This window comes from Eucyclogobius newberryi, unplaced genomic scaffold, assembly GCF_026437365.1.
Source record: "Eucyclogobius newberryi isolate DKJ021-1_F unplaced genomic scaffold, fEucNew1.0.hap1 SCAF_10, whole genome shotgun sequence".
Taxonomy (NCBI): Eukaryota; Metazoa; Chordata; class Actinopteri; order Gobiiformes; family Gobiidae; genus Eucyclogobius; species Eucyclogobius newberryi.
In genome coordinates, this window is record NW_027315724.1 from 24,255,577 (window position 1) to 24,281,766 (window position 26,190).

At 40.4% G+C, this 26,190-nt stretch overlaps 1 protein-coding gene across 1 annotated transcript; it reads right to left on the reverse strand.

Moving 5' to 3' along the window:
- Nucleotides 1-1,723: 1,723 nt before the first annotated feature.
- On the reverse strand, nucleotides 1,724-10,594 carry LOC140378960 (probable G-protein coupled receptor 149). The gene is made up of 5 exons (XM_072464151.1): nucleotides 9,550-10,594; nucleotides 8,944-9,124; nucleotides 6,442-6,896; nucleotides 3,035-3,178; nucleotides 1,724-2,555 (listed from the first exon to the last, which is right to left on the reverse strand). Exons 1-5 carry the CDS (start codon nucleotides 10,483-10,485, stop codon nucleotides 2,049-2,051), a joined length of 2,223 nt encoding a protein of 740 aa, XP_072320252.1. The 5' UTR covers nucleotides 10,486-10,594; the 3' UTR covers nucleotides 1,724-2,048.
- Nucleotides 10,595-26,190: the final 15,596 nt, after the last annotated feature.

Here is a 26,190-nt window from a genome sequence, read left to right on the forward strand (position 1 = left end):
TTAATTAAAACTAAACTAATGTGGACCCAGACAGGCCACTGCATTCTGCTGTGGCTAACCTCTATCCTATTGAGAAACTATCTCTGACTCTGACAGAAACAAATGTAAATAATATTAATTACATACATTAAATAATTACAATTTGAAAAAATAAGTTGAAGGTAAGGGGAATTGATCTATATTAGTTTGATAGCCTAATAAAATGCGACCACTCCCAAGTTTTCTGAGCTAGAGTGGCAAAAGCATGTAAATGAAGACCAATAAATCATAGGTAATAATGGGTCTACTAATGTCTACTATTGTTGGGCCTGTATTCAAATGAAGAAAGTTCTATCAGTCAGTGTGTGTTAATATTACATAAAGGCAAGCAAAAATATGAATCTGAAATATATAGGGCTATAATTTAGAAAAAGGAAGAAGCAGAATTATTTGATTACTTCCACCGTGCTAGACTGGTCTGAGAAACCTTCGTTTAACACTAGATCATTAGCTCCGTTGGAGGCTAAAACAATTTGAGCTTATGAGAATCCAAGCACCAAATTCCACATTCCACTTGTGCAGGTATACAGGATGACTCATTAAGAAGCATTTTTCTGATACAAAATTTTAATGACCACAATCTTACTGAGCATGTCGCAGCTGATTAAATGCTGTCTAATGCTCAATCATATGCTCTAGAACACATTTTACATAATACTGATGGGGCTATAAAGCAAACAAGTTCAGCTGTTATTGTGGAAGAAAGGGGAAAGATACACAAAACGGTTCAAAGCACACATCTTGTTATTGCTGATTTGCAAAGCACACATTTGTGAAATAGTGCAAATACTGTAAATAACAATGTCATACTAGTCATTCATGTAGAAGAAATATTTCTCCTTCTGCTGGGCATTTACTGTCCATGATATTAAAAATATACAATACAGCTAATGTACAGGTTTTTTCCTGTTTTTGGCAGTAGACTGGTGATTACCTAGGTGGCTCACTGAATTGAGTAGGATCCTCAAAGTGGCTTAAACTAAAGTACATTAATTGTATACCTGCTGGAGAATAATATATGCAAATTGTTTTCATTTAAGCATAAAGCATTTTCATAAAAGCTGGCACCCTCTTATGCACTTAGCAGCATTATCAACAGTCCTGAATAGGAACCGCGTTTTTGTTATTTTATACATGTAACAAAGTGAACACAGCAGGAAGGTGCAACATAATAATTCCCTCATTTAAAACAAGGTAACAAGCACAGTCTAACAAACGGGACATTATTATGCAGTGCACTTATACAGCCAGCGTACCTCTCCTCTACTTTAGGGAGTAAAAGGCATGGCACACAACAAGCACAAACACACAGCAGGGATGAGTCAGATTCACAGGTCAGCTGACCCCTCCCTCCTCCACTGAGTCACTGATGACGTCAGCACTATCTTCTATCATATCAGACATGTGACCACCTCAGCCCCTCCTCTACCCCGCTAGCTATTTTACATTGACAGACAAGCACAAGCCTAGGAAGAATACAGATGCTTCACTAAAATACTGTTGCTCCATATAACTCTGTCTTTTTCTTATTTCTCTGTCTGTTATTTTTGTTCTCTAGTTATTATAAATCACAGTTGTGTTCATGTGTTATGAAGGTCAGATTTGCTCAAACACACTAACACACAAAATGTTTTCAAAGATGTAACAAAATGTTTTCAAAGCTGTAGGAAAATGTTTCAAAGATGTAACCATGATTTTTCTTACAATACCAATTGGTGATCCATCTAATCTGTTTATTAGGATGAAAGATGCAGAACTGGAATTAGAGGTTTGCTGTTGATTTTAAATCGGACTATTTCTCTCACTGGAACTGATTTACATCACATGAAAACTAATTCCTAAGTAATCATCATTTGTTTTCATTTTATCCTCATTTAAGAAGCTAAATCTAATCTCAGGGCAGTATTTGGGGGGGTAAAGGGCTGATTAACAAATGTAACAGTCTTAACATAGGAAACAGCTTATATGTTATTGTTAATATTGGAATGTTGCTTGTTTTTTCCCTCATATCACTGGTCTTCTTCCCCAACTTGTCTTCTATAGGCCTCATTGAGCAGCTGTATGTCTTCATGATAACCGGTGCACTCTTGAATTTGGCGCCTGCTGTTCTGCCGGTGTGCCTCCACAGTGTCTGGTATAGTGATGTTGATGCTCTCCGCCTCAGTGTTAATCGCACTGGGAATGAGCAAAGAATAGGACGCCGTTTCTCCCAGGTCACACGACACAAAGCGGTTTTCCTTCCTCGAATAACGGAGTGAAGGAGAGCGGGCGTGCGTGGAGGACTGACTGATGTTGGAGATGATGGAGACACTGTCCAGAGCTTCTTCGTTGTCACAGATCTCCAGGACTTCCAGGTGGATCTTCACGTTGGTGTCGCCTACTCCTCCCCCGATGCCCATGCCGATGTCCAAGGCCATGCCCACATTGCTCACATTCACATCCACCCCCTGTCCACCCGAGGATGGGTCATCTGCATTTGGCTCATGGCCTACAGACTTGGAGCGATACACTTCAACCTACAAAGTAAAATAATTACTGACAAATGTAAATATGCAAATGTTCTAAACATGCCAATTGTTAATATGTGAATACATTTTATGTAATATCTCATTCGTCCAAGAGTGGTTAGTAGAAAAGGTTTCCGAGGTAGTCAGGTGGACAAAGTTTTTCAAATCAAGATACCATTTCTAAAAGTAATTTTCACTTTTGCCAGCATTTACTTCTTCTGAGCTTGTATTGATCCTGCCCAAAGGGAGTTATAACTTATATAAGTCTCACTCTTACAGCTTGGGTCGACAAGGCACAACAATACATTAACTTTTATTTTAAATAAAAATGTTGGTAGCCGAAACAACTTGATTTCTAAACCAGTGACTAGGTAACAAATGTTTTCTACCCTGGACGAATCGACTTTGATACGTTCACCAATATAAATGTAAATATATGTCTCCTGGATCATCCTTGTACATGCACTATAAAAATGTGCATTTCGTACTTTCTTGCCATTGCTGGGGGAGATCCGGAGCCCATCGCTGCTGACTTCATACGTTGACAGTGAGAGGGTTTTTCCCGTGGGGGCTTGTAGTGAGACTGTGCCTTGAAATGCACACAGGGGGATTGAGAGTCCACCTGACGACCTCTGTATGGGACAGACAAAATATAATCATGTATTATTATTATTATTTAGATCAATCTAAAAAAAAACATTTTTGATTGTCAAATATTAAGCTATAGAAATCACAATTCTCTCAATATCCATGCCACATGACTTAAAATCAGAGTAAATTAAGTCATGAACATGATGCATTCTGTGCTGTCAGAAGCAGGAAATGTCTCTTGTGGGTTCCCAGCAGGAGCTGTGCGTAGATCCTCATTATTCCCTCTAAATGATTTATCTTACTGCAATCTAAAGAAAAATAATGGTGCTCCATTAGTACACACAAACAATGTCAATCTCAAGGCCACATGTGAATGGGGGGACTCAAAGGCGGGGACAAAGTCAAGATAATTAAACTGTGCTCTGTGCAATCAGTGCAGCAGAGGCTGGTGGATTACTGTGTCCTTGCACATACAAGATGCATGTTTTCTTGTATGCCAGATCAGATATTTTTGTTGTTTTTGCAATATCTACAACATATGTGCTATAAAATATTACTATTTAAATATTTGGTTGTAAGTGTTTTTGGTATTTGAATGGCTCTGATTCCCCCCACAGTGGACAGCGTTGAACTATCTGGAGGTCTCCGTCGACTGACAGCAAAGTCAAAGCTAGGGTAAAGATGTCTTTAAACTCTAATTTCAGCTCTCCCTGCGGATGCTGAAGGCCAGAAGGCCTGTCAGGGCCGAGGATGCTGGGTAATGATATCTCGCTCACTAACAAGGAACAAAACACAGAAAAGGAAAAGAGAATGTTTCAGCTTGACTTTCATCTGCTGCTCTGTGGGCATCGTGCTGTGTCTCTGGACTAATTGACTAACTGTTGGAGCTAGAAGACACTTTCATCCATTTTATGTTTTGTATTTTGTGCCAGTGTTGTAACTGATGAGGACATTTTTCTCATATAGTAAAAATGGCTCTTTCTCAAAAATACTTTTGCAAAATAGGACCAGTGTAAAATCACTCCAAGGTGGAATGTACCTTTATCGTCTAATTACTCCAGTTAAAAGTTATCCATGTGGAGGCTAAAAACTGACCAGAGGTCTTGGTGCTTAATTTGATCCTTGTGAGTGAGGATTACTGTCTTGCCAGTGTTTATTTTATTTTTTGTGATTGACTGTAAGTCATTTATATACAAACCAAGCGAGTGTCTGAAAACGTTATCATTTTGAAAATAGTTCTTCATTTACAATATTTAGGTCAGCGCAATGTTATCATTTCATAATAATATTTATCTTATTGGTCATAAGATATTGTGGTTTTGTTTTACAATGTGTGCCAGTGTAGTATAACTGTTAAATGTTTTCATTAATAAATAGGCCAGACAACACACCCGCGCAGAGCCGACTTATGTGATTCAAACTGAATACCAAAGGCAAGATGGCCTTCATCCCTGTGGGTGTAGAAAAATCACCTGGACTCTGTTTTAAGAAAAGCAAAACATTTCAACTCTCATTCTCAATCTGCAAATCTAGTCTGGGAATTTAGGTTTTATATCCTACTCTGTGTAAGCCCTGCCCTCCGGGCGGGACCTCCTGATGAAGAGGGTTTTCGGTTTCAATTGAGACTGTCCTTCTTTGTTTCCTTTCAGCCCTGTAATGGGCTATCTACATCCTATTGTAATCTGACTTTCGCTCCCTCCTCACCGAGTACCCGATTAGCATGAGAATGCCCCGGGCGTCTCCGTCTCCAGGGTTTCAAAACACTATTATATACAAACGTTGCATCTTCAACCTCCATTTCGGTTTAAAGAAGGATTCTCTTTTTTAACAAATATTGCCTCTTTAACTCCTCTTTCAAACCAACTTTTCTCCCTTCTTAGAATCTTCACCTCGCAGTCTTCGATAGAGTGGTTTGTGGCTTTAAGGTGAATATGCATGGCGCTCTCTGGTCCTAAATTAACAGAAGACCTGTGTTGATAGTGTGAAGTGGTTGTTTAGTCTCACCTATGTACCGCTCTTTACAACTTTCTTCACTGCATTGGATAGAATACACTACATTGTTCTGTTTTTGTGTTGCCTGGTTTAAAATAAACAGGAATTTAGTGTTGCCTAAAAAAATCACTCTCTTCACTTAGTTAAGAACCCCTGTGGGTAATTTCCAAAGCAAAACATTTCACACTTATAAGAAGAGCAGACACAAGGATGAGAAACATTCGAAATACTGCCGACAAAACCACATAGGATAAATAATCTGCTTTATAATATCCTGGTTTGAACCGTTGTTTGCCACAAGTTCATAAAGTTCTTCTTAAGAACAAATGCCTGAAGCTGTATCTGTGCCTCTGGAGCAGGGCTGCTTGTACATCAGCATGCATTAATTAATTAACCTTTCTGTATTTCTCTGCACAGATGATAAATATTGAAATGTATTACTTTAGGAAAATCTGCATTCATAATATAATAATATATCTATTCCTGTTATGCAAAGCACTTTGAGTTACTTTTGTATGAATTGTGCTCTACAAATAAACTCGCCTTGCCTCTAACAATGTCCCTGTTTACAGTAGATTGATTTCTGCTACAACAGATTATTTATTCATGTTGACACCTGTTAGTGGGTGGAATATATTATGCAAACATTAAAAAAAAATCTCCAAATTGGCAGGTGCAAGAAATTGAGCAGCTTCGACAAAGGACACATTGTGATGATTAAACAGCTGGGTCAGAGCATCTCCAAAACTGCATCTCTCCAGTAGCAAAAATCTATTAAAGGTGATGTTTGTGTGGTTCAATTAATCTGGTTATTTTGCCAAAATAAATTAATTGACAGAATAGAGTTTGTCCATGGCTAGTCATCAAATTATGACAACTGATGGCTGGGCAGCCACACAGGTAAAAAAAAAAAAAAATGTAATCACCTCATTCTTTGTCTTTTTAGCTAACTTTTATAGGCATTTGTCTTATGGTTTTGATTATTGAAATATGTAACTAATGTAACTAAAACATTTGCATATGACTTCCCCCGCAAATCCACTTGTCATTAGAATAATTATATTGTCTTTGTATTGATAATACATAAAATTAATAATAACAAATGCAGCTTAAGCCAAGACTGTGTTAATTTCAACATCATTGTATCATCTTTCCAAATGTAGTCTTAATGATCCCCCGCTAAAAAAATTGTAATCATACAAATTGCTGCAGCGTGGAAATCAATCTCTGATAGCCCCAAAGAGACAGATACAAATGACTTAATTAGCAGTCTAAACACGGGGATAATGGAATGGCTCGACTCTGTAGTTACCTGTCTTGGAGTCCGCTCTGACTTGCTCCGGCACCACTCCCAATCGGACAACTCAATTTTTCGACACTCTTCATGGGACAGCCTCCTCTCGGGCCCCTCGAATACTGAGGAATTATCTGTGAAACCCAACAGCTGAGGCGGGACACAGCAGAAGTCATTGTCGTCTTGGTGTTCCACATGAGGCAGAGAAGAACACTCTGGCCCACTAGCCTCAGCCTCCAATAGCAGATCTGCACGAGAGGAGCTGTCCAGAGCATGAGGGGTGCTGAAATCAAAACAAGGTCCGGATCTCTGGAGAGTGGAAAGTCCTGGGTTGGATAAGTCACAGTTGAAGAGGCTGTGGTATGGGAGTTTTTGACTGGAAGGACTTGGAGGAGACAAAGCAGCGTGGGAAAGCTTATAGACGCCATAACCTTGCTGGAAAGACAGGTTGAACTCAAGTCCTCTTTTCATCACTGCAACATGAAAAAGGAAAGTCAAGTAAATCATGTGGATATTACAGGCAAAGGAATTTAAACACACCACCATTTAGTGTTTTAGTGAGTGTTGGTTAGATGGTGGAAAAGCATCATTTTTATTGAACCCCAGGCAGCAGCTATCGGCCTGAACACATCAATCAAAGGTATTACACAGCACAAGCCCATCAAATCTCACTTTATGCAGACAATATACCACTATTTATTCAAGAACCTCAAACATCTATTCAAGAAACAATCAAAACAATTCAGTCTTTTTCAAAAGATTCAAATTATGCTATTTAATTGGAATAAATCATCCATCCTCCATGATCACATCACTCACCTCGGCATCAATATCAAGATCTCCTCCAGTCTGTCAGAGTTGATAACATTCAACTTCGCACCACTGCTAAAGGCAATAGAAGAGGACTTATTTCGATGGCTCAACCTTCCTCTCTCCATAATTGGCAGAATAGCAGCAATAAAGACAATTTTACCAAAAATAATCTATTTATTCTTAAAGATCCCAACCCACCCCGCACTAACCTAGTTTAAATCACTAGACTCCATCATCACTCACCTCTATTATAAAATGTAAACACCAAGGATTAAACTCAGTACACTACAAAAAAACTGGTTGGTTTCCTTAGGACAGGGGTGTCAAATTCATTTGGGCCGTGGGTCGAATTTCGACGCTCAGGCTGGGTCGCGGGCCGAACATAACGTAAAACATAAAACTATTAAAAATATGAGAAATCAATAGCTTTATATAGCCTATGCTGTTTTGAAGCAATTACTGGATCGATTAAAAAAAAATTACAAAACGTTTGCTCTCTTAAACTGAAATGTATTTAGAAAAACAAGTGTAATTTCACCAATACTGTGCTTCAGTTTATGTGCATTACAACTTCAGAGTTGATCTACACAGAGATAAACATTTGACTTCATAACAAAATAAACTTCTCAAGATCTAAAAAACCTTTTAAATGTACTAACTAACATTTCCACGTCTGTGTAGTTATCTGTACACCTGAACTGACACACCACTAAACTTCTGCTCAAAAGTGCTTAAAGTGCACTTCTCCCTCGGCAGCAGTGCAGCAGAGCCCCGTGGGGGAGGGGCGGCCACCGGCGGCATTGTGGGACGCGTAGTTTTAGTGATAAAAACGGTTACAGATGTAACTACGGTTCTATAAATCGATTTAAAAAATAAATAAATATTAAATTTGATATGTTCGGTGGGCCAGATTAAAACGTCTGGCGGGCCGGATTTGGCCCGCGGGCCTTGTATTTGACACATGTGCCTTAGGACAACATCTCTGTCCCAAGTGGAGACTCGTAAAATGTCCTCCTTCTTTAAATGCAGCTTAGACACATGACACAGGAAAAAAAAGGAAGTGGCAGAAATGATGCGGGGAGAGATCATAATGTATATGTCTGTATGTATGTTTATGTATACAAGTGTGTGTGGGTAGTGGGTATAAAGTGGTATAAAGTGATTGCTATTTAAAATTATGACTACATGTACATGTACGACAATATATGGTAGCATTGTGATGATGATGGTAATAATAATATAATATCACATTTTTACACACAATGCACAAACAGAACAGCACACACGCAAACACATTATATCCACGCACACACCCACACACGTACATACAAACGCACTCACTCTGATGGACTATGATGCCCTTTATCCCTAATATCAAATCAATTATTAATAACCACAATGAAAAGAGTTAAGTCATGCCTTCATTTGAATCAATGGAGATGTGGAAGACTAAAATATGATAGTAATATTTTGCATAATTTTAACCTCCACTGCTCTACTCTTGGATTTAATGTATGTATTTACAATAAACTATTTCAACGTCCATAAAGCAATAGCCAAGAAGTTCCACCAACCTTTTCTTCTTTTATGAATATTTTATACCTTTATTTTTGACTCTCCCACTTTGGACTTGCAGTGTTACAATTGCCATTCCACTTTTATGATTTAAACTTTGCAGAACGAATCCACACAATGTTTCACTTGTACCTGAATGTTGGTGTGCTGGGTCTCTCTTGCAGTTGATGAAGCAGCCGCAGGGCATGTGTATCCAGCGCTCTGACAGCACAAACAGGGGGGTCACGGCCGGTGCGAGCAGAGTCAAGAAGAAGCTCAGAATTTCCAGGGACGAGTTGCGGGCATTCACCGCATGTCTCACCAGAACCAGGGTCTGGCACAGGGGGGAAGCAAAGGCAAGACATAAGGACAAGACACTATTTTACACTTGATTTTAAAACAAATGACTTATAGTTCACATTAACAACAGCACTTCATATTTAGTCATCTTATAAGTATATATTTGGTGTTATTTAAAAGACTGAAACGCAAATATTGTCTTGGTATCACAAAACTTATTTCAACACTCTTTATATTGCTTGAGTCAGTTTTGTAATTATGCTGCTGGAATCACTAAACACTGTGCTTAGATTTCCATTCCACATTAAAGAATGCAAAGCAGCTCAACTAGATAGTAGATAGAATTATTTAACATGTGTGGTGTTCATTTACTGTGGCTCTTCTGACCATGAAAGACCTTGTTTTAGACCCAGCTCAGACAGGGGCAGAGGGTGCAAACGTGTTGTCTAAATCACTTACCATTAGTGGCATCCACAGAATAACTCTGAGCACTGCCAGGATCATAGAGAAACGCTTCTGAGCGAACAACACCGGGGTATCACCAACACCAGCTTTCCTCTGCACGCCCTCACACACCGGGGAGAGGCAGCTGTCCTTTCTGTCCTGCAGCTTTGACCCCACAGTTGAGCTGGGACTCAACTCGTTGTAGGTGCCCAAACTTTGGGTACAGAAGTGCGTGGAGACCGTCATGCCCTCGGCCACGTCGAGGTAAGTGGGGTACAGCAGAGCTCTCTGGGGCTCCCTTGAACACAGCAGCTGGTAGGTGAGAGGGATAAAGAAAAAAAGCAGCCCACAGAAGCACAGGGAGTACAAGGAGAAGAGCAGCAGGATGTACAAACTGTCTATTTCTGGGAAACAGCCGAGAGACGCAGGTGCGAAACTGCCCCAGCCGCAAAGAGGCAACGCGCTCACGGTCAAGCTGACTGTCCACACGCCGGCTATGGCCAGCGCCACTCTGAGGGGCTGGTGGGCTGAATGGAGCACCCCGAACCTCTTGGTCACGTAGAAGGTGTAGGCAACGATGAGAAACGCCTTCATGTTGCTCGAGACACCCTGGAACACGTATAAAAGTCCAGACAAAGTGCACAGCCCCCCGGAGCCCTCGTCCCTCTGCCACAGCAGGACCATAAAGAGGGACAGGGGCACCACGCTGAGCAGGTCGTCCACGGACATGGAAGCCACGATGAGGCACAGGGAGGTCTTTCTCCGCACGCGCATCAGAGACAGTAGTGAAAACACGCCGCCGACGGACGTGGCCACCGCGATCGTCACGCACACGCCGAGGAGCAGCAGCCGCGTCTGCCCCTCCACAGCTGGACGCGTCTCCTCGGACACGGCGGCAGTGGAGGAGCTCCCGTTGGGCGCCACTGAGCTGATGGGGTACGTGGTGGACATTATCACTACTAAACTTTTTGTCCCTTATTCAAAGTAAAGGAAAGTTTATGTCCTCAGATTGCGCACAGACGGACGCATGGTGAAAGCCGCTTCTTCAGAGAACGCGCGCCTCCACAACGCGTTGCACCGTGAGGCTCCGTGAGGCTCCGTGAGGCTCCGCGAGGCTCCGTGAGGCTCCGCGAGGCTCCGTGAGGCTCCGGTGCAAGGTCCTGCCACACACTTCTACGCACAACCCGCGTAACAAGGACACACTCTGCAAGCAGCATCAGCTTTACGCGCTGGCGTCATCAGCCTTTTTTCTCCCCTTATACGATTTTCAGTTGGGTTGGGCTGTCATTTTACTAGACATACATATGAAACCTGTAGCACAAGCTCTTTTCTTTTTGTTTACAGGAAGTCATAGGAAATCATCACCATCATTAATAGTGAATGTGTGGGCTAATTCTTTACCATAGGGGATAGATATTTAACATAAGGCCCAGGGGCTAAATCAGGCCCTCCAAGCAATTTAATAATGTTATTGCATGGACTCTTTAACTCTTTATTTATTGAAATGTCTGACCCAAATGTTGTTACAGTAGTAATGTTGTTCCTAGCCCAGAGGCCTTGGCCATCTGAAAAATCTGACTCCAGAATTGAATCACCCTGCTATTGGCTTCATACTGTTTACCAATTGCACTGCATCAGGACTGAAATGGCCTTGTCTTGCATACCTTATCCTCCCCTGAGCTGTTCAAGGATGTTCCTGTCCAAAGAATAATCTATGGCTCATACGTTTCTTTCAGTCCAAAGACAGTTGGTCATACTGCTGCTGATACAGCTTTTGTGTCATTAATTACAACATCATGCTCTTTTCTCATCAGGGACCATTTAAGTAGCTTTTATAGAGGTCTTAAAGATATGGAGCATTTATTTCATGTAGTATAAATGTCATGGTGTTACAGCTCAATTTGAGTTTAGGCTAAGTGGTTTAAATCTATGGGGCCATAGACATACACCGAGGACAAAACAGAACTCACAAGGTTATTACACCCACAGAGCAGCTGAGCTCAGCGCCACATCAAGGTGACCCAGTTTGTTTATTTCACATGCAATACTGTGCCCCTAATGTTGGGTTTTTAAAAGAACAAAGTGACAGCATAGGCTGGAGATGAGAGAGAGAGAGAGAGAGAGAGAGAGAGAGAGAGAGAGAGAGAGAGAGAGAGAGAGAGAGAGAGAGAGAGAGAGAGAGGGAGAGGGAGAGGGAGAGGGAGAGGGAGAGAGAGAGAGGGAGAGAGAGAGAGAGAGAGAGAGAGAGAGAGAGAGAGAGGAGAGGGAGAGGGAGAGAGAGAGAGGGAGAGGGAGAGGGAGAGAGAGAGAGAGAGAGAGAGAGAGGGAGAGAGAGAGAGAGAGAGAGAGAGAGGGAGAGAGGGAGAGAGAGAGCGAGAGAGAGAGAGAGAGAGAGAGAGAGAGAGAGAGAGAGAGAGACAAGATAAATCTCCATCCAGAACCATTTTATTTGTAAGGAAAATATTTCTTACTCAGAGATAACAGCTGTTGTGTCTTTGGGTGTTACAAAAATAAATTGAATTGAAATATTGAGAAGCAATTATTTAGTAAAGGCACTTTGGAGACTTTATCCAATTCAAATGGCTTTGGCACTACAAGGTTGGAATATATGCACCCTATTACTCAAAGGAAACTATGACAGAAGCAAATGCAATTAGTAACGTCCATATACAAAAAGAAGCTGAGCAAAATGTGCTCTTTTACTAGACGTCAATCAATCACTAATCAATAAACAACTGAAAATATCCAACCTTGTCAATCCTTTTGCATGGATTTGCATTGGTAATTCATCCATTATTCTCCACTAATTCCAGAGTTATGGTGATAAGGAGTGAGATGACGTACAAAGTACCTGCAGCACAGCCTGTTCTAACCAAACTAAAGACTGAAAAGGCCAACCAACTAGTTTTCACCACTAAACAAATGTTTTCACCGACACTGACAAAGACAAGGAATTTCTTTACTACTACTTACCGTTGGCCAATATGCTGTATTTTTATAAGTTATTGCTGCAAAGTAAAACTCATTGAAGACAGTCCATGAAATGGGTCTCACTAGTCTCTTCTTGTGGATGAAACTGCAGTTTAAGCAGCCACCTGTCAAAGAGAACCTGCAGCTATTCAGCCAGTTTGGACTAAAGAGCTATCTTCAATTCAGTTCAATTCAATTTATTTTATTTTTGTAACTCCCAAAATCACAACAGCTGTTGTCTCGGAGGGCGACAGTGAAAAACGGATTAAACAATGTTCATAGGGACTTGAAGATTGGGGCCCCTGGTGGTCTGCGGGCCCTGGCCCAAGTAGTTGTCTGCCTTGTCAAATGGCGTGCTATGACTCTAAATGTATCATGTGAATAGATGAATATAATATTCAAAGAGTTTGTTGGAACAGATTGGCTGCCATCTCTTTCATACAGCCCCAGGGCAACTGTGGCTATGGAAATCATTCACCCTCTCGTATGGGCTTTACTCTAGTCACCTACAACCTTCAAATAGATAAAATAAAGTAGAATAATAATACATTCTAATGAAATAAGACTGGAGATTGCACTACCCTTGCATCTACTAAATAATTCATTCCTTCATCATCTACTCTCTCCGGTGCAATTCTCTTGGGCATAAGCACAAACATCAAACACACACGTGCAGCTGTGCACATCCCTATGATCTTGTGTAGTGTTTTATCAAGCACTGCTTAAAATATGACAAATGACTTAGTTCTTTTCTAATTTGAGAGTTCAAGAACACATGCACACTCAGCCCAAGTTTGTCATTATCCCAAGTCGCATCAAAATGAATGAAGCAGCACTTGACACAAAGGCACACAGACAAAAGTGAGCCGATGTTTGCATGTAAGATGAGAGTGAAGAGGGGGAATAAATTGTTATGACGTGACATGAATTTAGAACATCTTGACTTTCCCAGATCAGGTACGTGATCACTAATGCATATGAAAGAATTGAATAGCCCAGTTATATGCATGTTTGTTGTGTCATTCATCTTCACCAGCTTATTTGTGGGGAGTAGCTTTGAGCTGGAATTGGGGGCTGTATGAGTCAGAGATAGTTATAATTGTTTGATGTCTTTCTGGTTTTTGGGTTAAGTAAAGGTAGAGACTCATAAAGGCAAAATATGTTCAAGATTTACTTTGATTATTAATAAGATAAGATAAGATAAGATATTCCTTTATTGTCCCACATGGGGAAATTTCATATATATTATATAAATAAAGGTGTACTGTATAGATAAATTTGTCTTCTGCATTTGACCCATCCTTCAACAGCACAAAGGAAAACATGTCAAGAGCTGTGCAGTTCCCGGGGGCCAATCTGCAGATCCAGGCTTAGTCAAAACTCCCCGGCGGAGGATTGACCTGTTGTGCATGTTCTAGATCATAGGGGGAAACAGTTGACCCAGCAAAGACAATCTAAAAATGTCTTTCTTTTGATTTTGTCATTTTGAGGCCGACTCTTCTGAAGTCCAGTCCATCCAGCTTTTACAACAGCGGTCGTCATGGAAACACTGATGGGTTTATGAACATAAGCAGGCACCTTTGCTCGTCTCTGTTCAGCATATCTGTTTAAAATAATCCAATTCAGGAGGCTATTTGTTGTGCTTTATAGCAATAGGTATTTGGTTGAGATGTATCACATTACTTCAGAAAACAAAACACGTGGGTGGAGAGTCGCTGACATCAGTTTAGAAATGAAAAATCTGCCACCATTTCACTCATTTAACTTGACTCTTAAGGTAAATCATTATATTGTGAACAATGAATTTAAGATTTATGGGCACATTTTGTTAATTCATAATTCACTCTCTATTATTGGGCTCAAAGTGCATTTACAAACTACAATAGTTTTATCCACAAGACGCTTCACAATCATTCATTCATGTGGGGATATGATTGGAGCCACAATCATCCTGGGTATTGTGTCATCGGCCCCTCTAACCACCACCAAAATTCGCACATAAACACACACACCCCACATGCATAGGCAAAGTGTCCTGCCCAAGGACACAACATCAGTATGCATTGGTCTGCGTGGGAATAGATGCACCCACTTTTGGTTTTGTGGACCAGTCCTCTGAGTATGAGCTACACTTGGTTATAGGGCTCCGTGTGTGCTGTCCCTGCCAGCATCTTGCACCCTGCAGCTATATGCGGGATTGTCTCAGGGGCCTCTTTGCACAGCATACACCTTGGGTCTTGTCTTATGTGATAGATCTGGGCCTCTATAGCTCTGGTGCTCATGATCAGGGCCGCTGTGCTGTTCTTCAGTCCGACCTGCTCTAGCCATTGGTAGGATTTCTTGATATCAGCCAATTCAGTTATGTTCCGGTGGTACATCCATGTGGGGGTTTGTCCTCCCATGATGCTTCAGAATCAGAAAAGGTGTATTGCCATTACCAATGAACAACATTCACAAATAAAAGTTCATTGGAACTAGCTTTGGTGATAACATAAAACAATGAACAATGATAAAACAGCATAAATAAAATAAAAAAGGGCATGCATTCAAGAAAAAACAATTAAAATCTACTATAGAATACAAATAAAAATAGGCTTACTATGTTCACAAAATTTACAGGTAAATTTACATATGTAGTGCAGAAAGTGAACAGTGCAGTGAGTGATTGAATCAAATTATAGTTGTGTACAGTACATAAGTGATAGGTGTATAAAAAGTATTCATGAGTCCAACGGCAGCGAGAACGAAACTGTTCTTGTGGCGGGAGGTTCTGAGGGGAGTGGCCTCCTGCCTGAGAGGAGTGGCTTCCTGCCTGAGGGGAGTGGCTTCCTGCCTGAGGGGAGTGGCTTCCTGCCTGAGGGGAGTGGCTTCCTGCCTGAGGGGAGTGGCTTCCTGCCTGAGGGGAGTGGCTTCCTGCCTGAGGGGAGTGGCTCAAACATTCCATTTGACCATTACGTTTTGATGTTTTTTCTCTTTTTATCCACCAGAGCGCGCTATTGCACCATAAAATCTCTTGTCCGTAGAGGTTGTTGATTTTGATTCACTATAACAGAAATATTCCTTCAACCATGCCAACCATAAAATATAATCTCTGTGAGATTTTTTCTCAAAAGAACTGTGTCAAACCAGATATAATCTTGTGCCTTTGCTAATCAGAGTGACGACTTCTTGCTGATTCTCAGTTTTCTTGGGATCAATTAGCTTCAGAACGAGGCTGGAACAAGCTTTATACGTCATCAATAAGGCATAACAAATGTGTATCTTATGAAATCAATGAAATATGATGTTATAAATATTATATTTCAGCACATGCAGCACATGCCACTCATGCTTCTTTCTCTACTCGTCCAATAATGAACGAGATTTTCATCATGGGCTTATTAGTGGCTCATTTCCCCTCTATTCTCAATTAGTCTAATATTTTATGCAATTATTAACTGAAATGTCAAAAAACAAATGCTTAGTATTGTTTGGAAATTCATTAAGATTTAAGGCAAATCTAACTAAAAATGTATTTATTTTAACCGCTTTGCAGCAGTCTAAGCAGGGATTCCTGGATTTCCACACTTCCCAAACCCGAGGCACTTCCTAGCTCCTCTGGGGGAACCTGGAGGCATTCTCAAACCAGCCAGAGATATAATCCCTTCAATCCCCAGGGACTCCTCCTTGAGGCATCTACTACATATTCCCGAGCCATCTCAGCCGGCCCATCTCCACGTGGAGGAGCAGTGGCTCTACTTTGAGCTCCTCCCATGTGACAGAGGTCCTCTAACTCTAAGTGAGTACTCAGCGGAGGGAACTCATTTTGACAGCTTATATCCTTGATCTTGTCCTTTCGGTTATTACCCAAAGATAAGAGATTGAGCAGTAAATCAAGGGCTGGGGGGAAATTTGTAAAACTATGATAACAGGAAAAGACTCAGACTGACAGGAAAAACTCTGGTGCTAACTGGGGACAAATACTGATAGAATGGGGTTTCCTGAGATGGAGATGTGTCTTTTATTTTGACCCGTTTGAATTTACAGGACTATACTTTCAATTACCAAACAGATCTAGCTGTTTTCTCAAATACTTTTATTTTGCAAGCAAGTTTTATCCCCCACAGTTTCATCACATCCCATTCCCTGGCTGTGCTGCTAAGGGAAAATGTAGAACTATCATTTTTCTTCACAAAACATCACCACCTGCCATGAGAGTCTTGTTCGTCCCGCTGCATCTGTCAGAAATGGGTTGACCGGCTTCAAATCCTGGCTGCTGTCTTTTATTTGACTAAAAATAACAATTGTGCTCCATCACATGAGGTTTGGGCCCGTGTGCTGTTTGCATAGCACAACATTAGAGGGCAGTGCCTTTATTGGCTGGAGTGCTGTAAAGTACATTCGAGACAGTGGGCGGGGGGGCGCTCCGAGCTCAGTGACTTTTCGGTGACAGATTGCTCAGAGTCGAAAAGCATAAATCATAGACATTTGGTGGAAATGGCAGACGCGGGTAAAAGTATTTGGTGTGGCAGACTCTGGGGCCGATCGGAGGACAGCAGAGGGGAAGAATGTGGGCGTTGGCAAAGTCATGTCAGTGTGTGAAAGCAAATATTGTGAACGTTTTGAAAAAGGTGTAAAAGGAAATATTCAAAACCTCCGAGGGGCGTGAATATGGAAGTATTCATTTGGCAAATTTACAGTCCTATACATCATGTTCCTATGTTTTAAATGTAATTATGAATTGAATTGAAAGTTGTGTTTGTTGCATATCCAAGAGAATAAAAGACAACATAATGCAACTGTCAGGATCCTGGTTCATTTGTGTTTGCTTAGCGTCAAATCCATCAGCAGATTTAAGGCTTACAAATGATCCCACAACATCTGCACCGTTAAGACAAGATAATATGTTCTGTATCCATGAAGAATAATTATGGTGCATGACAAGACAAGGCAGTATCTATGTTATCTACTCGCTATGTTTTGGCAACAGAAGTATTTTGCTTTGGACACAGTCGTTTTCAGACAGACTGATAATTAGGTATGAAAGCAGACTGAAAAGTGATGGTAATCTATTAACAATTGAGCTACTAAAAGAAACAACAATAACACTTTTCCTTCACTGATAAATCTATTTTTAATGCATTTCAATTCCTTTTTAATTATTCTGTTCTCTTTGGCAACTATCTAATTAGTCAGGATTTGGCGGTGTGTAAGCTCTTAATTATTTACAATCATAAACTGTAATGGAACTGAAATGAGAATGCAGAGTCATTTTTCCAAATTTAAATTCTTTTGTGTCACAATAGATGTCATTCATTCCAAATGGGGGCTTAATCCAACAATTTAGCATATTTCAGATTGCACTATAACAATGGTGAGTTTGCATCACTTTAACTTTACTTATCATTCTGATATAATAATATTCCATAATTAATTGTATAGTTAAAACTAATTCACAGCTTGTTGCTTTGCATAAATCAAATTAAATTGCATTGGATTTTGAAATATTGGAATATGAGGGATACATTTATTTTAATAATTGAGAAAGCATAACTCTTGTAACGACACTTAAATCAAACTTGTATCCACGGCTGATGAGAATGGCCCCACAGACTGCGGTCCTTTGAGAAGGCTCCAAATACACGTACAGACACATAAGAACTCGCACCATGGTAACATTCTAGACCTGCAGTAACTGTTCTCTAATACAATGTTTGGAGTGTCTCGTGGGAAACTTGAAAGCTTCTGTTTTGTTAGCTTTTGAATAAGATCAGACAAACACTACAAAACAGGATTTCCATGCACTGGGTTAATTGTTGAGGAATTTCTGGCTTAAATCTTCTGACAGGCACACCAACAAACAGATAAGTGATTATGATCCCTTTGAGTTTCACAGAGCTGGATTTAGTGCTCATTCATGAGAGGAGCTGGCACATGCACAGAGAGATTGAGTACCTGGTACCACTCAGTCCTGGAAAGGCACTTACAATGGCCTCCTCCAAAGCTGCTGAAAGGAGACGAGAGATCAAAGGTAGTAATCACTTAACCCGCCTCACCTTCAGTCGTCCGCTTGAGAACATTTCACTAAAGCTATTTGATGTGTTATTGCTAAATCTGATTTCTGATTTTTAGTTAAATCCCCACAGAAGAAATAGACTGAGGGGGAAAAGCATGTATTTTCTAATTTAATACATTTTTTCATTGTGCCTTCATGGAAATGTTGCTCACAATATGACATAAAACATATCTACCTGTGTTGCTAAATCCAATTTCACATTGTTAAACATTTAATAAAATATCAAACATTAACAGGGCCACTGCTGGCTCATTATTTATGACTTTGACCTCCAGCCTCTAGCTGAGAGTCACACTGGGCTGGCATTGAGGCCCCAAACATGTTTCGAAAGTGAGAGAGACAGAAAAAAAAGCTGGTTAATAAATGATGGCATTGCTGGTGGTCAGCTGATGCCATGAAGCAAACCAAAGATCCCAAATGGAGAACAGACCATTGAAAAGCAGTGTATTAAACAAGTTATGGTAAGATGCAACCACCTCTAGATACTGACACAGATTCCTTCTTTCAAACTATAACTTGTGAACAAATGCAGCAAAAGGAAGATAAATATTTACAACATTGGGTGATATACTGCAGTGATGATGGTGAGGAAGACATTGGAAACCCATTGGTGCGAGACGTTTAGCAAATGCCATGGAGACGGAGACAAAGTACAACATACCAAAAGGTGAATTAACAAATTAAGCAAAACATATGAAAAGTTGCATGGAGCATTTTCTGTCTCTGAAGCCTTTTGTGGTTTGACCAGACCAGTGGCAATTGTAATTTATATTAAAAAAAAAAAAAAGTAAGGGTATTGAACCTTTGAGGCATTCTCAGCATTGGAAAATGTGTTAAGCACCTTTGAGAAGAGTCAGTCCATAGAGCCCTGCAGCCTGGACACAAAGGGAGGTGAGAGGCAGGGCACGGGGCACAGAGTGGCTCTGAACTATCTTCACATGATCTTATACAGACCTGGAGAGAGAGATGTGACTGAGATGTGCTGAGCAGGATGTGGTTGAACCGTAATACCACACTCTTTACAAATAAAATGTTATAGAAAATATATCTTGTAGACTACTGCAGTAATTCCCTGAACAATCACTGTGAACCCACGTAAAAAACTGCATATTGAAGCCTATAAGTTGCAGATCCATCCTGATTTCGATCTCAATCTTGCACAATACGTCAAAGATTGTAACATCAGATTGTGTTAACATTCGGGCTCCACAAGGAATCCTATTGCACCTTTATTATCATTGAACCGGGTAAGAGGAAAATTCAAAAGCTGCCATGAGCCTGCAGACAAGTACAGTTCAATCTGAAGCAGGATTCATGACAGCGGGCGGCAGGCATAATGAAACAAAGCTGCATAAAGCCGAGCACAATTTTCATGGAAATTTCAAAACTGATATGTAACGCTCCAATGAAGATGACAGCAGGAGGATTGTGATGCGAGACACATTGTTTATCGGTGAAAGGAGGGAAAGGTTTGAGTCAGGTGGCTGCCGGAGTTCATTAGAAAAATAAAGGGGCATGTTATTGGGGCCTTCGGACGAGAATACAGGGACACATTAGCAGTCAGCTGGTTTGTGCAATCAGTGGTAGTGATAGAAAAGAATGGGTCAAATCATGTCTCATCATGCTAGTTTTAATCAACACACACGCATGCACACACACACACACGCACGCACGCAACACACGCACACGCGCACACGCACACACGCACGCACACACACACGCACGCGCGCGCGCGAGCACGCACACGCACACGCACACACACACACACACAACAATAGCATGAAATGTTAACAGAAACATCAACCAATAAAGTGAAAAAATGTCTCCTGTTAATTAGCCATACACATTATAAACTTAACTGACAAATATATCAGCCACAAGAGGTCCACTTGTAAATTATAACAACTAAAATACAACACATTGCAGCCTATGTAAACTGGGTAATTCCCTTTGACCCCATGAATGTCAAAATGCCTTTAGATTCCCCATTGCAATGGGCGCATAAAGCTCCATGAAAGACTATGGGAATAGCTTTTATAGTTTGCATCCTGTATATCACAGCTGACAGTCGCCCAAAAGGCTCCAAGAGTAGTGTGTGCATAAACAGTGTATGGTTTTGCTTCAATATGAGCTCATGTCCCGTGAGTGCACTTGACTTGTAATGTTTTATCACAGTTATATTTCAGTTGTGGTCAGCACAATCACTGAGGTGACAAAAGTGTAGCAATGCCCTCATAATGGTGGGAGTGCAATGAGGTTGTAGTTATAGTGGGGCTATTTCCCTCTATTCAAGACACTCAGGGTCGTTACTATGTCCCGTAGCAGCACAACGGCAAGTAGCAGTAGCAGCAGTAGTACTAATTGAAGTAGTCTCAACTATAATTCTGTTGTAAGTAGTAAAACTAGAATTAGTAGAAGTGGTGTATGAAGAAAAAGCGCAGCCATTATCGTCGTAGCAGAAACATGAGCAACCCTCTCTTACCCAACAGCGTATTGTGTTCAAAACAAATATCCTTATTCCTGAACTAATTGCAGTACTTTAAGTAGATAAAACACTTAAAACACATCAAAGTCAAAATGATGTGTTTATTGTCTGTATTTGCTCTCTATATACCTCTTCTTAAGAACCCCCCCACTTCCACTGTCACCACACAGCAGCCCTCTGAACAGTGATGCTCTGGGCTGCTGTGGACACAAAGTTAGTTTTAAATAGCATGTTTTCTCTTTGACACTTCTGTTCCTCCTCCTCCATTGTTCTTTTCCATGCCACCTCTCGGCCAGCACACCCTCCGGACTAAAAGCCCCTCTGTGAGTGACAGTGCTGGGGTTATACGGTATGTACTTTTCTCTCCTCGGTGCGTGCGTCCATGTGTATTATTGTGTCGAGGTGTGCAAATTGTGTTGTAGATGGGGCGTTCCTCTGATGAAACACATCATGCCCTTGGTCAAACCAAAACCTCCATGTCTTCTGCCGGAGACGTGTCAGGGGGGATGCAGGGGAAGGACTGAAAACAATTGTGATGTGCCAAAACATGAAGAAAAGAAATGGCTGATCATAGTAATTACAGTATATTAAATTATTAAGAAATGATAAGACATTGATTAACAGAGATAGATAATAATAGATTTAAGGCTCCAATTTTTGTTAATCTAGAATTCCTCAACTCAAAACTTGATTGCACTCATAAGCTTCTTTCAATACAACTTTTTGTATATGTAAACATAGAAATAACTATAATTTGACAATCTATTTTGCAGATCCAGTGAATTGTTATCAACATCCACCGTTCCATCCATCCGTTTGTTAGCTACAGTTTGCCTCAGGACTGCATGTTTCAGTCAACTCTTCGCTGTAATTGGTTGCAAAACAACATATATTTTGTTGAGTGCCAGGATTATGAATCGTGAGAAGTTTCTTTTGAAGACATAAAGGACATTACTGCAGCTACAAAACCACATCTATCAAAAGTCCTCAATGAAACACAATGATTGTTATTTGGAAGTCATCATTAGTTTTATATTTCACAATATTTTTCTCAAGAGAAGTTATCATTGACTCATACTTCCTATGAATCATTTATTTTTGTTTTAATATTATGAGAGCAAAAATATGAATCTGTAGTACTTAATTTAGTTACTCAAGTAAAAGGTATCACACACTATATAATCTACTAAAGTAAACATTTTGAAGTACCCATTTTAAAATGTAAAGTAATTCACACCTATTTTGAGAACTGTTAAAGTGTTAAATGTAGTGATTTTGATCAAGAATTGTGCTGATTTTTGGTTTAACGGTAGCAATTCCAAAACATTTTCAAATTTTCTTTTCAGTGGATGGTTTCTATTGGATTTTATGTTCTTTTATCTATGAACACTAATGACTTATATCTCACAAATATTGTTCAGAAATTTGTGAAAATATGTCTTACTAAGCAATTGGTATTGATATGAATAATCCATTCCACCTGACAGGAGTGGCATATCAAGACGCTGATGAGATGACATGAATATTGCACAGGTGTGCCTTAGGCTGGCCACAATAAAAGCCACTCTGAAATGTTTTGCTTTATTGGGAGTGTCTGCGTGTTCCAGTTTCTGCCAATATCCAGTAACTTGTGCTGCCATTTTGGTCACACCAGATTCTGACAGGTTTTCTGACACCCCGGACCCCCAATAAAGCAAAACTGAACGTTTCAGAGTAGAATTTTATTGTGCCCAGTTTTGTGTATATTTTTGTTCAGTCTCTGTAACAAACAATCGTGCACTTACAACATGTATTTCTGCACACGTAAAATACATTTCTGCTCTTGCTATATATATTTATGCACTTACAAAATGATTTCCTACATTTACAAAATGTTTTCCTGCATATGAAAAATGTACTTTTCATTAAATACAAAAAATAAATAATAATACAATAAATCATTTTGTAAGCGTAAGATGGTCTGTTAAGACTCGTGAAAGCACAACAGAGCACGAGGCGGTGGACATGCTGAGCGAGGGCGCGCAGTAAGCAATGTACAGCACTATTCTTGCTCTCAGATTATATTTTTGCTACTATATCCAAGCTACTTTGTGCCTCATACGTCCACCATGAGCAATGACAAGGGTAACAGGCAGAAATGCACAAACAGACTTAAATCCACTTCAATCCATTCCTCAAAATATGTACTTCCTTATTTTCTTTATCGCTGTGAAATCCCCCAAAGCATGCTAATGTGTCTGTTTACTCAACAGTTTAATCTCAACGTCAGGAAACTCACAACACAATTAAAATTCAACCCTCTCCTGGTGTCCATAACCTGCTGTCCTCGCTGACAGCTTCGAGAGCGCTTCCAGGTCGCACCGAGACAAAAGTGCCGTCAAAATGATCACTACCACTCAACAGCGACATCATTAATCTGTCAGTGCGAAGCCCCTGTTAGCTCGGCCTTGTCTATTTAAAGACTTCCCATATGGAACATTTTCAGAGGGGAAAAAAGCTGTTCACTATCAGAGGCAATGTGACATAATGTAGTGTCATGGCGATGCAGTGGATGGTCTTTGAGTCCCAGGTAAGATTCGACTGTGGGTGTTTAATGAGTTTGCACCAGGAGTAAAGGTTGTCAAGTGGCTGAAGAAAGGCAACATCTACAGGGACAGGGGAAAGGTAGGTTTGTGGGAAAGTGCGCAGTCCGATGTGTTTCTGAAGCCCACACACTTCACCACTCATTCTGATGTTTTATTCACCAGCATCAGTAATAACAACCCAAGTACGATGTGTTGCTACCAGGTCATCGAGGTGGGTTTATTTGTAGAGCACAATTTGTACAAGGCAATTTAAAGTTAGTTAATTAGTTTCTTTATTTCAAACCTGCATGTGACCAAGTTTATAGCACATTTTTTCAGCAATTATACAGACAGAGCAACTGTCAGGTTTGAAAAGGGGGATGTTGGAAACTTCCACTTTTTTTAAGCTTCACAAATCCATTTACAATTTTTTACAATAACAGTATTGTACAATACTTCACACGACAAGAAAAAAGGCTTTAAAATCCCCAAAACATGACAGAAATCACAAAGACTGTTCCAGATTTTAAAACTGAAATGCAGATTCCCCATTTTAGTCCTGACTCTGGCACCAGCAGGAGGCCGGTCCCTGAGGTCCTCAGAGTCCGAGATGGTTCATATGGCACTAACATGTCCAAGATGTACTTTGGTGCTAGGCCATGGAGAGACTTGTACACAAGCAGAGCTGCTTTAAAGTCTATTCTCTGAGCCACAGGAGCCAGTGCAGAGACCTGAGAACAGGACTAATGTGATGGTACTTCCTGGTTCTGGTCAGGACCCGAGCAGCAGCGTTCTGGATGTACTGCAGCTGTGAGAGACCAGTGAGCAGGCCATTATAGTAGTCTAATCCACTGGAGACAAAAGCATGGATAAGTCTCTCCAAGTCTGGTTTAGAGACAATACTTTGGATTTTGGCAATGTTTTTAGATGGTAAAAAACTCCTGACTGTTATTGATTTGATGTGGCTGTTAAAATTAAAGTCTTAGTCCATTATTTCCCCCAGATTTGTAGGTTTTAATGCGAGACTCTGGAGGTGATTCTGTGGCCAAAGACGATGATATCAGTCTTGTCTGACTTAAGCTGGAGAAAGTTGTTTTGCATCCACACACTGATCTGTTGGATGCAGTGACAGAGTGAATCCATTGGTCCATATTCACCTGCCTACAGTGAAACATGAATCTGATTATCGTCTGCATAATTGTGATAGGTCAAATTTTCGACAACAGAACTAATGACAACATGTAGAAGTTGAACAGAATTTGTTGACCTGGTTACAGTTCATATCTGTATAATTACTGGCGTATCCATGGGAAACATAAACTGGAAAAAAAGTGCAAAATGTTTTCTGTCATCATAAATTAACAAAAGTTACTTATTTTTTTCCCCTCGCAATAGCTTCACAAAGAGGCGGCATCATTCTACTCAAAAGGCGTAATTGTTGTCAGTCTAAAGAACTTTAACTTTAAGCCATAAGTTTAATAAGACAATTTTAATAAGGTTCAATATTTACGGATTTCTGTTTTGGACATTTCTTCCAAAAACACTAAATCTCCCATAGTTACATTGCGCTTTTTATGTTTTTGATTTGTTTGTGTTTTAAGACAGAAAAGAGGAAAACTATTTGATTTATGTAGGCAATTTATTTATTTTTGTTTTTCAAATTTGACAGCAGAAAGTAATTAAGTGGAAAGCATTTAATTATAAACAGTATCAAAGTGAAATGTTTGAAAGTTTGTGTGTGTGTTATTGCTTCAAGATAAGTAAAGAGATATTTGCTTTTAAAAACACGGCCATCATAATTCTATTTCTATTTAAGTAGTCTATTTAATTGGCACAAGTCCCGTTAATTATTCTATGTCACTACATAGGTTACGCCCAGCTAGTACATTCCTTATTAACGGTTTGAGGAAGCCCTTAATCACATAAAGTCATTTAATGCACATTCTACTATAATTTATGTATTTATATCTGCAGTGATGCGGTCGCTGTATCGGAGGGTTGAAGTGAAGAAGGAGCTGAGTTGAAAGGCAAAGCGCTTGATTTACCGATCGATCTACGTTCCTAACCTCACATCATGAGCTTTGGGTAATGACCGAAAGGACAAGATCGCAGATACAAGTGGTACAAACAGGTTCCTCTGCAGGGTGGCTGGGCGCCCCCTTAGAGAAAGGGTGAGGAGCTCGAAGTAGAGCCACTGATCCTCCATGTGGAGAGGAGCCAGCTGCTCGGGCATCTTTTCTGGATACTATGTCCCTCAACTGGCCTTGGAACACCTCAGGATCCCCCCGGAGGAGCTGGAGGAAGTGTCTGGGATTCCCTGCTTGCACTGTTGTCCCTGCGACCCTGCCCCAGATAAGCGGAAGAAGATGGATGGATGGTGTTCCCCCAGTTTGACAATTTTGGTGATATTTCTAATGTTACTTCCTGGATTGACATGGGCAGTAGGTGTGAGTTAAATCCACAACTGTTGCCTAGCAACCATACTGTAAACAAGGATCAAAATCCAAATAGTAATAGCCTTTCTGATAACATCTTTAGTTTGTTAAACTATTTGAAAGTGTGTCAGTTGCTGTAAATTGTCA

What these genes read in the sequence shown, in the direction of transcription:
- LOC140378960 (XM_072464151.1), bottom strand. Translation starts at nt 10,485, where the DNA reads ATGTCCACCACGTACCCCATCAGCTCAGTGGCGCCCAACGGGAGCTCC. An exon ending in CAGAGCGGACTCCAAGACAG is followed by an intron (nt 3,179 to 6,441) that starts GTAACTACAGAG and finishes TGTCCCATACAG; the next exon opens with AGGTCGTCAGGTGGACTCTC. An exon ending in CCCCCAGCAATGGCAAGAAA is followed by an intron (nt 2,556 to 3,034) that starts GTACGAAATGCA and finishes TTTACTTTGTAG; the next exon opens with GTTGAAGTGTATCGCTCCAA.